The sequence below is a fragment of the Tachypleus tridentatus genome, chromosome 4 (assembly GCF_004210375.1).
Source record: "Tachypleus tridentatus isolate NWPU-2018 chromosome 4, ASM421037v1, whole genome shotgun sequence".
NCBI lineage: Eukaryota > Metazoa > Arthropoda > Merostomata > Xiphosura > Limulidae > Tachypleus > Tachypleus tridentatus.
Genome location: NC_134828.1, coordinates 108,529,065 through 108,544,237, shown reverse-complemented (window position 1 = coordinate 108,544,237; position 15,173 = coordinate 108,529,065). Strand labels below are relative to the sequence as shown.

Genomic DNA, 15,173 nt, shown 5'->3' with positions numbered 1-15,173 from the left:
AAGCCATCATACTTTCAACTCACACTGGTGTTTGGATGTTCTCTACCCTTGCAAGATGTCTATTCTCTGTAGAAAAATTTCCAATCCACCAAAGTCTTTGCACAAGTTGAATCTCTTCTCTCAGTGCTAGATTACCAGTCTCTGATTGTTGTAGGATGTTGATCCTAGTGTAGTTTCCAGATGTTGGTTTTAGTCCCCAACACTTGAGTTGGAGGTGAAGATGGTAAGATCTTCATCCAACCTTTGTGGGATGATGGTTCCATTTAGAGGTTTTGGATGAACTTGACCTACAAAGATCCAACATGCTTTAGCCACACTGCATCTCACATTTTCCACCCATGTGTTACCTAAGTTATTCACAAAGACAGAGTATACTTGTATCAGAAGTAGTGCAATGTGTCTATCTGTTCTCTCCCACTCATGATCATTAATAAATATCCTTTGGATACTTCATATCCTTTCTTGCACCAGTCTTTTGTCCTTCTCAATATGAGATTCAACCTAATCTTGTGAGAGAGTTACGAAACTATTAAAGTATATTTTAATTGTAAGAATATTACAATCCTGCCCATTTTGAGTCGTTTTAGGGTTTTAAACTAACAAAAAGTTATACTTTGAGTTTTGGACATTTACTTGACTACATATTGACCAATTTACATGGGATTTGGTAGAAAGATAATTTTCTACAAACAAACAAAATTGGTGGATTTGTTTATATTTAGTAGTTATAGGGGGTTACGATGTAACAAAGTGTAGTTTTAGTGTTTTAGACAATTATTCTTACATGGTTTAGTCAATTTACATGAAAATTTGTAGGAAGATACTTTTTTACAGTTACCCTGCATGTATTTACAAAAATTTGTACATGTCCATTTTTGGTCATTTTAGGGGAGTTAAAAATTGAAACCCATATTTTTAGTACTGAATGAGAAAAAACTACTTTGTAATATTAGTATTTATTGGAAATACAGTTTTATGTAAGGAAATTATACTACACACGTTTTAATGTTATGTCACTTTTTACATTTTTAATTTTATAAGTCAATATAAAAAAACTCAATTTCAGCAAGTATAAGAATTATGACATTTTCTCAGGTATATTCCCTCTTCTCTAATTTATCACTGCTCCTTGAGTACAAAATGTAAGGCAAAATATTTATTACAATGTGGCCATCCCTCAGACAAACATAACTTTTACAGCTTTCAATTTTATTGCTTACACATTCACGAATTCGAAAATCAGGTCAGTCTTGTCATGCCCCACATATTACTTCTTGTCTTTCACAAATTGCAAATAGTTGTCACTGAAATTTAATACTATACTATTTATAACCAATAGAAAGCTAATGTTTTCATCTATCAATTGACTTATGTTACATATATTTTTTATTCAGAGAATTGTATATTTAACTTGTAGTTCAAACTTTATTGACACAGGAAACACATCATTGGGCTTAGCTGAAATTTTAATGGTTCTTGTTGCTTTGTTAGAAAGCAAGAAAAATTGTGATAGTTATAGGATGTTGTCTGTACTTTTAATGTTATTTTTCTGTGTTCTTTGGTGCAATATATAATTTAAATAAAGATCATTTATTGATCGAGTGCCATTAGTAAAAAAACAAAAAGTAGGGTTAAGTTTCCACTACATATGACAGTAGGAAAAAAGAATCGGAAGTACAATACTTCTAATATTATTTATCATTATAAAACTAAGTAAAAGTTAATTATCATAAACTTGTTAGGTTAGATGGAGTAAAATAATAAATAATAATATACTTTCCTGAAGTATGCTCACAAACATACCATGAATAGCCCATGTGTTATGCAGTTCTCTAGGATAATATAAGCTACGTGTTCTCCAAGTAAGTTGCAACTTGTGTGGTGGAAATATTAGTTAAACACAGTTCAAAGAGTAGTAAAAGGATAATAGTTTAAGTGGTAACAGATGCATACTGTTATGAGTTTAAAGCTATGTATGATAAATGTAGTTACATATTCATATTTGAAATCATCTAGAAAGTAAAAAGGATAATTTAGATTTCCTTTTTATTACAATGGATATGAGGTTGATCAAATTTACTGATGCTGTATAGAGTTAGGGTAGAGAAAATAAACTTTGTTTTACTACAAAAAAAAACATGGAATTTGTTTGGGATGTTTGAGTTCTCAAAAATTAATTTGAGATCTTTCAGGTGGAGAAAGGTATTTTTAATCTTAACATGGAAGTCGTTTGAACTTGGATCAGTCAACTCTTTGACAATGTATTCTTGGAGGAATTTCTAGTGAAAATACTTCAGTTAATTTCCTGATTTTATGTCTACAAAACACGTAATGATTACTAAAAGCTTGCAAATTTTCATGATACACAAAACATTTATAGTTTTTATTAGTATGAAAACTATAAAGGTGAATTTTGGAATTTTGGGTCAATATGATGATTGATTTCCACAGTATTGAGGGAGTCAGCTGCACCAGGAGGGGTGTGTTGTGCTCCTATTGTTGGAGAATTGTTGCATGCTTATTTGCATGAAGGGGTAGGTGGGAGCATTAAGTCTAGTGGCAAGCAAAAATTGAGCCTATAGAGGGCAGTACTAAATGAGAAAATGTATTATTTTAGTAAAGATAAGTATCTATAGGAACTACACTTTAAATTTAGGAAAATTACAAGATTGGTTATACTTAATGGTATTGCAAAACACAAAGAAGCATAGATCAATGTGGGGTACCAGAACCATCCACAAAGATACTTACAAGTCATACCCCAGCTATGAAAATGGGTGCAGCATCATGTTAAAGTTACTCCATGAATACAAAGTTACATGACATGTCATCAGTATAAGAATTATTTCCAGCTGGAAAAGCAACACACGTCACATTCATACAAGTTTCTTCCACTATACTTTTCAATTTTTAAAATTAGTATCCATGCCATTTTATTCAAAAACATACTGGTGAAGTTGCAGGATGTCATGCATATGGATTTTTGGGCAATTCAGCTGATGATACTGGCAGTGGGCAATCATTGTTCTCTTATTCCAGATGGAATTGGAAAAGCATTCATGTAGCGATTTTCTTTTCCTTTCAAGTTCTTTTGTTATAGCTTTATCTTAATCTTGTAAATAAAAGGAATATTTTGAACTGTTATATTATTTATAGTAATTGTCAGGCATTCAAAATCAGCACTATAAAACAATAATGAAATTTGTGCACACTGAGAAAATTTCAAACCTTTTTGTAAACATTCATCATACTTTCTAATCATAATCTAAAGGTTATAACAGACCTGTGGTAATAGCACCCTAGAAGTTTTGGGGATATCCCATTTACTAGACAAAGTCCAAAAAGCAGATGAGAAACCAGTTAGCAGTTGTGGAAACTAAGTAATGGTGCAGAGTTGAGTGCTTCTACTCGCAGCATCTCAACTCTTACTGCCTCTCTCTGTCTGCAGCCAACTGTGGGAAGGCAGTTATCTGTAAAGAGATGCTATTAAAGTAGAAATTAGAAATAAAATAAAGCTACCCTAAAAAATTCCTATAATAGAATAATAACCACTATAAATTCTACTACAAGCTTCTCCCGACCTCAAACCTTTTCTGAAAATGATGTATTTAATATAGATCTTTACAAAAACTATAAAACTACCTCGAGCACTTCAGGTAGTTCATATATATTTTTGTCTTTGTTATAAAGTTATTTAAGTCGAGTATAGGAAAGCTATGACAAGCCAGTTGTTTGAAGTTGATCTTTCCAGTTTTGCTGTTCTGAATAAACTTCAATGAAAAGTATAAAAGATAGCTAACTACCTCTTCTGACAGAAAGGTTTGTTTCCTCATTGAATATTTATTTATTAAAGTATTTTCAAATTTATTATTATAAAATTTTGCAAAAAATACTGTTTCATTTGCTAGTATTTATAACCACTACTTTCTTGTTTAGTTATGAATGATGTGCCATTATCTGCAAAGAACTTGCTGTTATTAGAAACAGTTTAAAATCTTTTTAACAATGATGTAATGATGCCTTTTAGCATCATACGAGGAGCTACAGCACTAGGGGTGGGTAGATTAAGGATTGGAAAATACTGAATTACACTTTACCGTTTACTAATTTAACATACAAATCCAAATAATTAACAAGTATGTAATCACTGTTATTCTTTTCTTTCTGGTTTGTCTGCTTTTTGGATTTTGTCTGATTACCAACCAACTAAGTAATATGCATGTGTAGTGTGAGTGCTGTTAGTTGTAAAATAAATTCCTATTTTGGTTTCTCTAACTGCATGTAGAATAGAAAGTGGTTTCATACTAATAAACCAGTTTTTTAAAACTTAATTATGTTCATTGACTAAACAGTTCCAAATCTAAGTGAACTCTAAATGTTTTAGTGAGAAATTAGTTGTTTTTTGTATTACCTAAATGGTTTAGAAATTTGACATTCTAAATATATCCTGGAGAATACTTTAATCATTGTAGATGTTTATTCAAGTTAGAATTGTCCATTTATCTGTGGCTCACCATAACATAATTAAAAGAGAAATTCTACTACATAATTGTTTGGATTATCCTGAATGTATGAAAAAACAAACTTGGATTATAATAGAGATTAATATTTTTATTAAATAATAATAATAATTAAATATACTTGGCAGATTTATGTTTATATATAAATAAATAATAATTTTAAATTAGTGTTTTTACAGCTAACTTGATAATATAAAGTTGAATTATGTAAGAAGACAGCTAAAATTCAATCAACCTTTATACATGCCACAGTATGTTTGTGTAGCTAATAAAACCATAAATATGTGTATGATGAAATAATGGCTGTTTTATGTTATTTAGGACTCCCAGTGGGAAGGAATCATGGATCAGAACTGGTAGGGAACTCAGACATATTGCTGATGAGTTTGCTAAGAGTGCTGGGAGAAAAAAAGTTAAAGAGAAGGCTGAAAAAGTAAAATAATCAAAAATTCTCTTGTACATGTTCCATCTAGTGCAAAATCAACTGCTGTTTTAAGACTTCAAAAATGAATGTTTTAAAAAAATATCTTAAATGAGTTATTTTATTTTTAGTACTTGAAAGTGAAAAATATACTGAAGTTTCTCCTTTTGGAATGCTTACTGCTTTGCTATTTGGAAGAATAATTGTTATACGAGTTTTTCAGTTACTTTAACTTGAGGTGATATCTTTTTTGTAAGGTTGATATCGTTCATTTGGTTATTTAAGTTGAAACTTGTATATTCATATTTCTTTACTTGTTTTTTGCTTCAAAGAAATATTCATAGGATTTTCAGAATTTGTCATTGAATAAATAATTTTATATCCAACGAACTACTGAACTTCAAACTGTACAATTTCAAGTTGACCTAACTTGTATAAGTATGTTGGTTTGTTATAACTTTCCTTTTATTTTTAGGTTGATATCAACCACTTGACATCAGATACTTTCTATGAACTTCTGTCAGAGATGTTTTTTGATGGGAGTAACATGAAAGAACGTATTGTAACTCTTTTCTACTTCTGTGCTGATGTGGTCATACGGGCTTTTCTTAGTCATGCCATTGACTATGGTAAACAGTTTATGAATTGGTCGTGTACATTCATAAAAGATCGCGTGTGCTCTTGGGTTTATAAAATGGCGGATGGGTGAGTACTTTTCTATATAGTAGTAATTTAGTAAGAATATACAGAAGTTAACTTATTAATGTAGCGTTATCTTGACCTTTGTTAACAATCACTCGCCCTACTGTCCTGTCAAATGTACATGTAAATATCATAGGAGTAACTAACCAACTCTGATCAACTTTTACAGTTTTAGCATTTCTGTGAGTTTCCCATTGTATGATGTATTAGCTTCAAATTTATATTGTACTCAACACTGACTTGTTTATTTAGAATATTGAAGTAACTACTGTTGTTTATAAAGCAAACAGCCAGATTCATTATTGTGAAATTCTGTTCATCTGTATATTTTGAATACAACTTCATTTAATTTTCTAAATTAAGTGTATAACAAGAGTACATATCATGACTTCTCTATAGTTATAGTCAAAATGTATTTGAACAATTTATTACCTAATATATGTACAAAATTTATCATTTAAATAAAGTTCATAATTCAGAGTTTTATATTATCTAAGTTTCATTTGTTATTTATTTTAAAATGAAACATTTAAATTCTTAATTGTTACATGATGCATCTGTCCTCCGATTCTCATTGTTTCAGATATTTTTAAACTGTATTCCCATGGTATAAGAGAGACCAACCTTTCAAAAACTTCAACTGTAAGTATTGAATGTGAAATTTAATATTGCTTGTTTTTTGAATTACTGAAATATAAATAAATTTGTGACACCAACCAATCCTGTCTGGTCATAGATTTTTGGCATCCAGTTGTTGACATTTCAACTCAGATGTTATAGTATGATCATTATCTCTGAATTGTGAGCAACTAAAAGAAAACTTCAAGATTTTCTAAGTGAATTGAACCTTCTGATATGTGGAATCCTTCTTGTTATCAGTATACAATATGGGTTCATGTCAAACACAGCCAAGGTCAAAGAACTTAGAGATAAAACAGTAATAGCACTGAGCAGGCCCTGAATTTTCTGCTATAAGGCCTTCATAAGAAGAATGCTTAACCTTGTTAATTCATTAGAAAGAACAACATAGTTTTTATTCTGTTAAGCTGAGGTGAACAAGTGCTGCCTTTCTTGTTGAAAATTTAATTCCAGACTGTTTATTTTGTTGACTGTTATTCTGTCATTTGTGATCAGTTTTTACAACTCTGGTCATTTTCCTTCCCCATGATAACAGGAAGCATCTCCTTCCATTTCAACAGGTAGTGTATAGTTATACATTTTAAATGTGCTTGACTTTTATTGCATGTGATTCTTTGGATTGTGTGTTCACCCATAATTCACCAGTAGAGTTAAAAGCTGGTACTCAGTTTGACTGGTTTTTCTAACATCAAACATAGGCTTCTATGGTTTCCAGGTACTCAGAAACACAGACAAAAAATATAAAGTTTGAACCTCCTCCTTTTTTGATTTGCTTAAGATATCAGTAAGTTTGTCAAACCCACCCTTCTCTCTAATTTTTTTAAAATATTTGCTAATCAACTTGATATGTTGGATATGTTTCTAAACAATAGAAGGAACAGTTTTTCCTTGTCATAAATATAACAAAATACTTTGTGATGATCATATTTTGGTTTTCCAAACATTAAAAGGAAAATCTTTAACCCATTTATTGTTTACTTTGAAAAACAGATAAATTATAGTTTTGGGGCATTCTGGTAATGTATTTTTGTCTCCTAAAATGTCCCTCTGGGACTTAAACATCCACCCAGATATTTTCAGTGTGTGAAGGGAAGGAGAGAATCCTAGTGGTTGAGGTGTCCAACTCCAAAACACCGCTTTGGCCTTGAATTCCTGCAGATGGGTAGGCTTGGAGTGGCTCCTCCAGAGTCAGTTAGCTGGTCGATTTGAGCTAGGGTCAGCTGAGTACTAGTATTGGGCATCCTCAACAGGTGTTGTTGACATTGTGTCGGATACTGGTGTTCAGATATAGTGCTCACGAAACCCTGGTGTTGCTGGGGTGTCCTTGTTTCATGGTGGGTGGGGTCAGTGGGCACTGAAATATAGCATCTTTATTATGGATACCCCATTTATGAAAAAATTGAAAGAAAACAGATTGTTGGGAAATGACCACACATGGACAACTGTTGTACAGTCAACATCACAGTCAGATTCTATACCTCAATTTCTAACAATTCAATCCTTATCCAGAAATCCACCACAACACACCAAATTCCTTTTGAAATTGAAGACCATTGGCTATATATCCATCGAGGTTTCTCCCCATGCAACCTGGAATTCTTCAAGAGGCACAGTTGAGAAGGGTTTTTAAGACAATTTCTCAATTGGAGATCCACACTGGTTTCTCCAGCCAAGTTGTTTCTGTGGTTTGCCAAATCGCCAGTCATGTAGACTGAATTATGATGCCTACCATATTGATGTTTACATCACCATATCCTGCAGGTTATCTGAACTGTAAGGTATGGCCATACGTTCCCAACCCTTTCAAATGTTTGCAGTTGCAATTGCTCGGTCACTCAAAAACATCATGTCATGGTTCTTTAACATGTGCTTGATGCGGTGGCTAAGAGCATAACATTTAAGAGTGCAAACTAAAACTATACTGTGTTAACTGTAGTGATTAATACCCCTCTTTATTTCTTGCCCTAAATGGGTGGAGGAGAAAGAGCTACAACATTTGAAGACTGTAACATCTTCTACCCAGAAGCTCATAAATTATTGTCCCCAACTCCATCTTGGACATATGCTGCTGCACTCCATTCCACTGCCACAGTAGGAATGCAGACAGATATTTCTATGCCTCCAGCAGAGTCATTTGTAAAATATTTGAATCTTTTGCCCTCCACTATTAAAATAGTTGAATGTATGCCTACTTCCATCTCTGTCCTTGCCACTCTTTTCAGTGACTGTCTGGTTCCACTTCCTTTGGCTTTGGGTTCAGGTGTTTCATTGGGTCTATCCTCATCTGCAGCTCTGAGAAGTAAGTTGATCATTTGTTCATGCCCTCAGTAGCTGGAATTTTTGTCCAGATACAGAAACCTGCCTACTTGACCCAGGGCAGGGCCCATGGAGGTCAATAGACCTTCGTCCAATGAAGAAAAAAAATGTGGTGGAAAAAATATGAAAATGTCTACTCTGATCCAGTGGAACTGCAGGAGTTTTCATTCAAATATACATGGCATTAAGGATGTGACTGATTTTTACTATCCCATGTGTATGTGCCCTTACAGGAAACATTTCTGAAACTGCCAGTACAGTCACCCTTCAGAAATGACAGGTTGTGTGATGGGCAAGTGCATGGTGGGATGGCACTGCTAGTTGATCACCATGTTCCCACCCTGTCTTTGTCACTCAACATACCGTTGGAGGTTGCAGCCATCTATGCTTCCTTGGGCTGTACTATCATTATTTGTTCTCTATGCCTGGCTCCTGAAGAGACCTATGATCAGTCAGACTTTGGTGCCCGATTGAGCAGTTACAGTCTTTCTCTTTAATCCTGGAAGATTTTAATGGACATGTGGTGCTGATATTCAGAGGTGGGGTAATTCCTTTAAGAGTATATGCTCTTGGACCACAGCCTATCTCACTTCATTGCTGGTTCTAAAACATTTTCATGCACCTATTCAGTTTTTTACTGCTGTTTATCTTTCTATCTGCTCCCCTTTGCCTTTCTCTCACTTTTCTTGGAAGATTAACAATAGCCCATGGGGCAGCAATCATTTTCCTATCAATTTGAGAGAGACTGGCCGTGGTTGATGCCAACTGACCCACGTGCCTTAATGGAAGTTGGACAAGGCCAACTGGCCATTTTCACTGTTTTCTCACAATTTGATCCTGTCATCATCTGTAAGCCATCAATAGGTGACTGCATGGCAGCAGTGACTGACCATATTGTCTAGGCAGCTGCTCAGTGTATTCATAAAACCTCGACACATTTCCCACAATATCCTTGTTCTTGGTGGAATCCTGCCTGCCACATGGCAAGGAAAGCTCATAAATGGGCTTGGGATACTTTTTCTAGGTATCCCACACTTATAAACTGTATTGCATTTCAACAGGCCTGTGCATGTGCTCAGCAAGTCAGAAGTCAAAGCCAGAAGGAATCTTGGATTATATATACCTCTAGCATCTCTTCTAACACCAGTTCCAAAGTCATATGGGATAAAGTTCAGATAGTTAGTAAACAGTATTTTTCTGCCCCATTTTGATCTTACTAACTGATGGCCTGGAAGTTGCTAATGCCCATAGCATTGCCAGTACTCTCGAAAAAGCTTTCCTCATGCATCTAGCACTTCTGCTTTATTCCCTACCTTCCTAGCCATCAAGACACCCTTTTATGCTCGTGGAACTCAGGTGGAAGGCAGATACTCCAGATTGAAAATATCACCTTCTATTTGTCAAACATCTTGTGAACCATCCTTCCATTTTCAAAATCACAGATAGTTCTAAATCAGGTGGCTCTGTGGGCTCTATCCTGGTTTGTTGTGATTTATTTCTTGCACACAGAATCCCCTCTACAGTTTGTGTTTGCTGTTGAATTGTTTGCCTCTCCTCTAGCCCTGGATCACATAGAAGATGTGCAGTATACAAACTGTACTATTTGTACTAACTCACTTATCCCTGAAATCACTTTGCAATTAGTTCTCACTCTGTTCTTGTCAATATTCAAATTTGATTTGCCCATTTATCTCTGTCATCTATTTCTATCCAGTTTTTTATGGATATCAGTTCACATTGGTATTCAAGAGAATGAGCTTGCTTTCATCACAACTAAGTCTGTCTGCTCTGGCACTATCACTGCCATCCTTGTTCTATACATGGACTATGGATCTTATATTCAAGGCTTGGCTTCATGCCACTTTGCAGTCTACTTGGAGTGAGCAACATGGTAACAAGGTTTTCCAGGTCAAACCTTCTCTTGCTCTCTGGCCATCTTGTTTCAATAATGATTGGAAAGAGGAAGTTATTCTGACCAGACTACATGTTGGTGTCACAGTTTTTTAACTCGTCACTTTCTTTTATCTGACACTAATGCACCAATGTGTGACACTGAAGTCATTTTACTGTCATGCCATCATTGATTGAGAGCAAGGGCACCATTTTAAACGTTTTTACCATGGGTTCACCATGTACATTGGACACTGCCCACTGTTTTCAAATTTTTAAGGGCCATTAGTCTTTTTAACTCTTTAAAATCTGAATTTGAAAATTGTTCTATGTTTTGCTTTAGCATAATTCCTTTTTACATAATTTAATAATTTTACTTTTAGACCTTTTTACCTGTTGTTTGCTGCAGATAGCCCAGTTGCTTTGTGCTAATAAACTCTACACAACCAACTCCTAGAATGCATATTTGAAAGCTATATGAATTATTTTTTAAGAACCCAAGTTATTGAGACTCAATGAGGCATAAGAAAGAATGTTTTTTGTTTTTTTTCCTTAAAGTTCAAAAGAGCCAAGGTATGTAATAAGTACTCCAAATCTGATACAACAAGCATACTTGTAGGTAAAGTCCTCGAAGTGACCATACGGTAAGAATAATGGAGTTCATAACAGCAGTAAAACCTTGGATTACTGTGATATATGTATTCATGAAATGAGATACAGTTTGTGTGTATAGAGAGCAGTTCTGTCTTGACATGTTTACAACTCGCCATTTAAAAAAAGTCATTCTTTCACTGTGGTTGATCAGATAATCAGAACCATAATAGGTAATCCTGTAGCAGCTACTGGGTGTAGCCACTTAATGAATACATTAGACCTTACATGTTGCAAATGATATTTGTGATTTAACATAAAGTGAAAAAAGGAAATAAATCAATAAATATGTAGATTTATATAAATTGAACCACAGACATTTTAATATCTAAAATTAATGCTTGTTTTTCTAAAGTCCTGCAATTTGTTTTGTTTTTTGCCTTATATCCAGTGTTTTATTTCATTAATTCTGTTTTTTAACTTTGAAATATAGGAAAAAGTCCTATCAACTGTTGGTAGTTACATCACAAGTATAGTTCAGACACTCACAATAGCAGCTGTTGGGGTGGCAGCTGTAGCAGTGGGATTTGCTGCAGTAGTTTACATCAGAAAGAACATCTAAGTTTGGATCAGGCATCCTGCCTTTAACTAGTCGTCCAGAGTGGTGTGAAAGAGATCTCATATGTGCAGTCTTTCTACATCAACAACCAAAATAATAATTAGATTATAAATGATTTAACCTACTGCTGACGACTTAAAGTTTTGGTTCAGAACCAAACACTTTGTAACTGTTGTCACATTAACACTTAAGTGTTTGTGCACTTACGTACGTATATACTACATTATTGTATGTTTAGGTTTTTCAAATGATTTTTGCATCAGAAACCTGCTCATGACTACAAAAGACTTGACTTCATTACACTGTTATACCACATGATTTTGAAATAAAATTTTATGTAAACTTGTTTTAAAATAAGTATACAAGTTTCTGATTTCCATGCTTTAAGAAAACTATTTAAAGCCATGTTCTTTTTGCATAATTTTCTTTTGGTTGTGTATTGTAATTTAGTATTTGCGACAGTCTGTGTATTTTCAGTTAAACAATTGCTCAGAACTATTTGAATTTAAACCACAATATATTTTTTCTTTTCCAGTATGATTGTTCTTTAGTGCCAATTTTTGGTATATTTGATGATTACCAATTTGTTTTCTACTCTTGTTCATATAATGTAATTGTGCTTATTGTTGCAAACTGATTTCTTTGTTTATTATGTATAGAAGAATTACGTATTAAATTTAAAAAGGATCTTTTATTCCATATTTCCTTTTGTAACATTTACATGGTGTGTGTGAACAGTTGTATTCCTTTAAAAGCTACGTTTATTCTTCAGATACATCAAAACACCAGACTTTTGTTTTAAAGTGTGTATGTGAAGTACCAGTTTGTCATTACTTCAAATGGGAACAGTTGTATAACAGGTGTGTTTGTGCATCATTTTTATAAAATATTTGTGAGATTTCTGACTTGTTTTTATCAATTTCTATTTAATTGTTTATTTCAAATCTCGATTTATCTTCAATTTATTTTGGAAATGAATTATAAAAAGTTGTGAACATAACCTTAATAGGCAAAAACTTTCGACAGATAGCAACTTTCATGTGACAAACAATATACTTCTCGCACTACAAAACCAACTTAACGTCTAGCTTTACATTATGATACCAGATAAAATACACTGTTAACGGTAGGTGTTACAAAACAGTAAGCTGAAAATAACACTATGTAATGCAGATTTTGTTCCTGGATAGTAATTGTTATTTCTTAATTGCTTATGTTGTAAAAGTACAGAAAATGACCATTATTCCCTTCAAACTTTGCTTTTGTGACCTGGATAATGAAATTTAGAAATTAACATATTTTCTATGTAAAACGGTCAAATTTACACATTTTCATTTACATAAGGTCTGAATAAAACAACATATGAATCAAGATTTACATGTATTTATACTAAAGTTATACAAAAATGTTTAGAAGTGAGGAGTTTTTCGAGATTTGCAACTGTAATGTAAATCACTTTCAGGTATCAGCCCTCAAATATAGTCTCTCATCATGTTTTCGTTATACGCTCCCAGGTCATAAAAGCAAAGTTTGTAAAGAAAAATAGGTCTTTTACATTTACTTTGGACATAAGTAATTGGGAAATAACACTTTCTGCCCAGGAACAAGAAAAAGTATAAACTTTGTGACATAGTGTAATGTCAGATAGTGACTTGTGAGATTTAACTTGGTGAAGAAGTAAAGAATCAGCTGAGATTACTGCTCCTAAATTCAATCATGGTTATCAGTGTTATCAGTAAATGATTTATTGGAGAGAGAATTTGTACAGTTACATTAAAAAAAGTAAAATTCAGTGAAAGTTTTCCTCAAACCTACCATTGTTATCCTCTCTATTACTGCCCCTTCTGGTTAAATCAGGGATATATAACTTTTTATCCAGTATTATAATCACTGTACCCTATTTTGCATCTAAGGTTATCACTCTCTTCTCATTATTGGCCTTTCTGTGTCCTCACAGTTATCACTATTTAATTCTGTCTTTCTATGTTTATCACTTTGTTTTAGCTGCAGCATAGGGCTCGTAAAACGCCTTTGAATTTGTTTGTACAAACTTTTAGCTGATAACTTTGTCACCTCTCGACTGATTTGAGATGTAATTATTGTCTTGGATTCAGGAGGTCACATCCTTTTAGTTAATATATTTGATCATGCCCAAGGTCTTGTAGGTTTACTCTAATCCTGCATAATTTGAAATTGAGTCGAGATCCTGATGAGTTATAATGAATCGAGTATGCACAGCCTTCGCTGGTGCTCAAAAATATAGCTAATAAGGTGGAAGGGTGCCTTGTAGATTAATTTACCCTAATTGTGTGTAAAAGAATGACAAGAATCGTGACTGTTGAAGACTTTCTACAATCGTATCATTAAAATATTCCATTTTTTTCATTATATGAAAATTTACTATTGTAGATTACCTTGTATGATGAAATTGTTTTATTAGTGGAACGTATTTGATTTAGTAATTAATATTGTCTAGGGTGGAATATAGTTGTCATATCAGTTGAGAATATTTGATATTTTGTAGGTGGACACTTCACAGTAAGTAAACGTCATCTGATAATTTTTAGAGAGCCCTTTTGAAAGATGTCTGAATACGTGAGGGTAAGGAAAATTATTAATCAAGGTACAAACGTAATTAAACTAGAGATGTACTCGGTAGAGTGTGCACCCTTGTTACGTAGTGTTGATTATATTGGGCTCTCGAAAACTGCAGAGTACGTCTGTGGTTATGAGTGGAAACGGGACATTTTTGACATGACAATGAACAGTGGTATTCGACGTGTATTCCATTCGTGTTTTGTTGGCTTTCAAAATTTGTTGCACATATTGGAGGGATTTACACATTATGGTAAAATGAACTTTTTTAACTCAAGATATATATATAAAATAATTTTAATTTAACCAACGTTTCGCTTTTGCACCTTTACCGGGTTCATTGGTGAAACAGTTGTTTATATTAACCCTGATGAAGCCGCACAGGTGAAACAGTGGTTTAAATAAAAACGTTGTGTGTGTGTGTGTGTGTAAAACCTGGTGGTTGAGGCACACGACTTGTAATCTGAGGGTTGCAGGTTTGAATACCCGTTATACCAAACATGCACTTTTAGCCATGAGGGTATTATAATGTGTCAATCAATCCCACTATTCGTTGGTAAAAGAGTAACCCATGAGTTGGCGGTTGGTGGTGATGAGTAGCTGTCTTCCCTCTAGTCTTAAACTGCTAAATTAGGGACGGCTAGCACAGACAGACCTCGAGTAGCTTTGTGCAAAATTCCAAAAACAAACAAACCCATTCAGCCGTTTTCTAGAAATATTGCTGGAAATTACACATAGAGTGAAAAAACCTCTGGTGGCAGAGCTAAGAATTTGGTAAACATTTTGCACATTTGAATAAAGTAAAATAGATTTAAACAAGGAAATAAGTCTTATTGTATTGTAAATAATGTGACTAAGTTTCAAGTAAATAACAGAAAAT

General features: G+C 33.6%; 1 protein-coding gene across 4 annotated transcripts in view; it reads left to right on the top strand.

The window, feature by feature from the left end:
* Positions 1-12,418, top strand: part of LOC143249867 (uncharacterized) — a 31,479-nt gene extending 19,061 nt beyond the window's left edge. For all 4 annotated transcript variants that reach the window (XM_076500437.1, XM_076500438.1, XM_076500440.1 and 1 more), the window contains 2 exons: positions 4,842-4,953; positions 5,417-12,418. In XM_076500437.1, the coding sequence (XP_076356552.1) occupies positions 4,842-4,953; positions 5,417-5,650 (346 nt within the window). In that variant the 3' untranslated portion in view covers positions 5,651-12,418. The remainder of the gene's footprint in view (positions 1-4,841; positions 4,954-5,416) is intronic.
* The last annotated feature ends 2,755 nt before the right edge of the window (positions 12,419-15,173 follow it).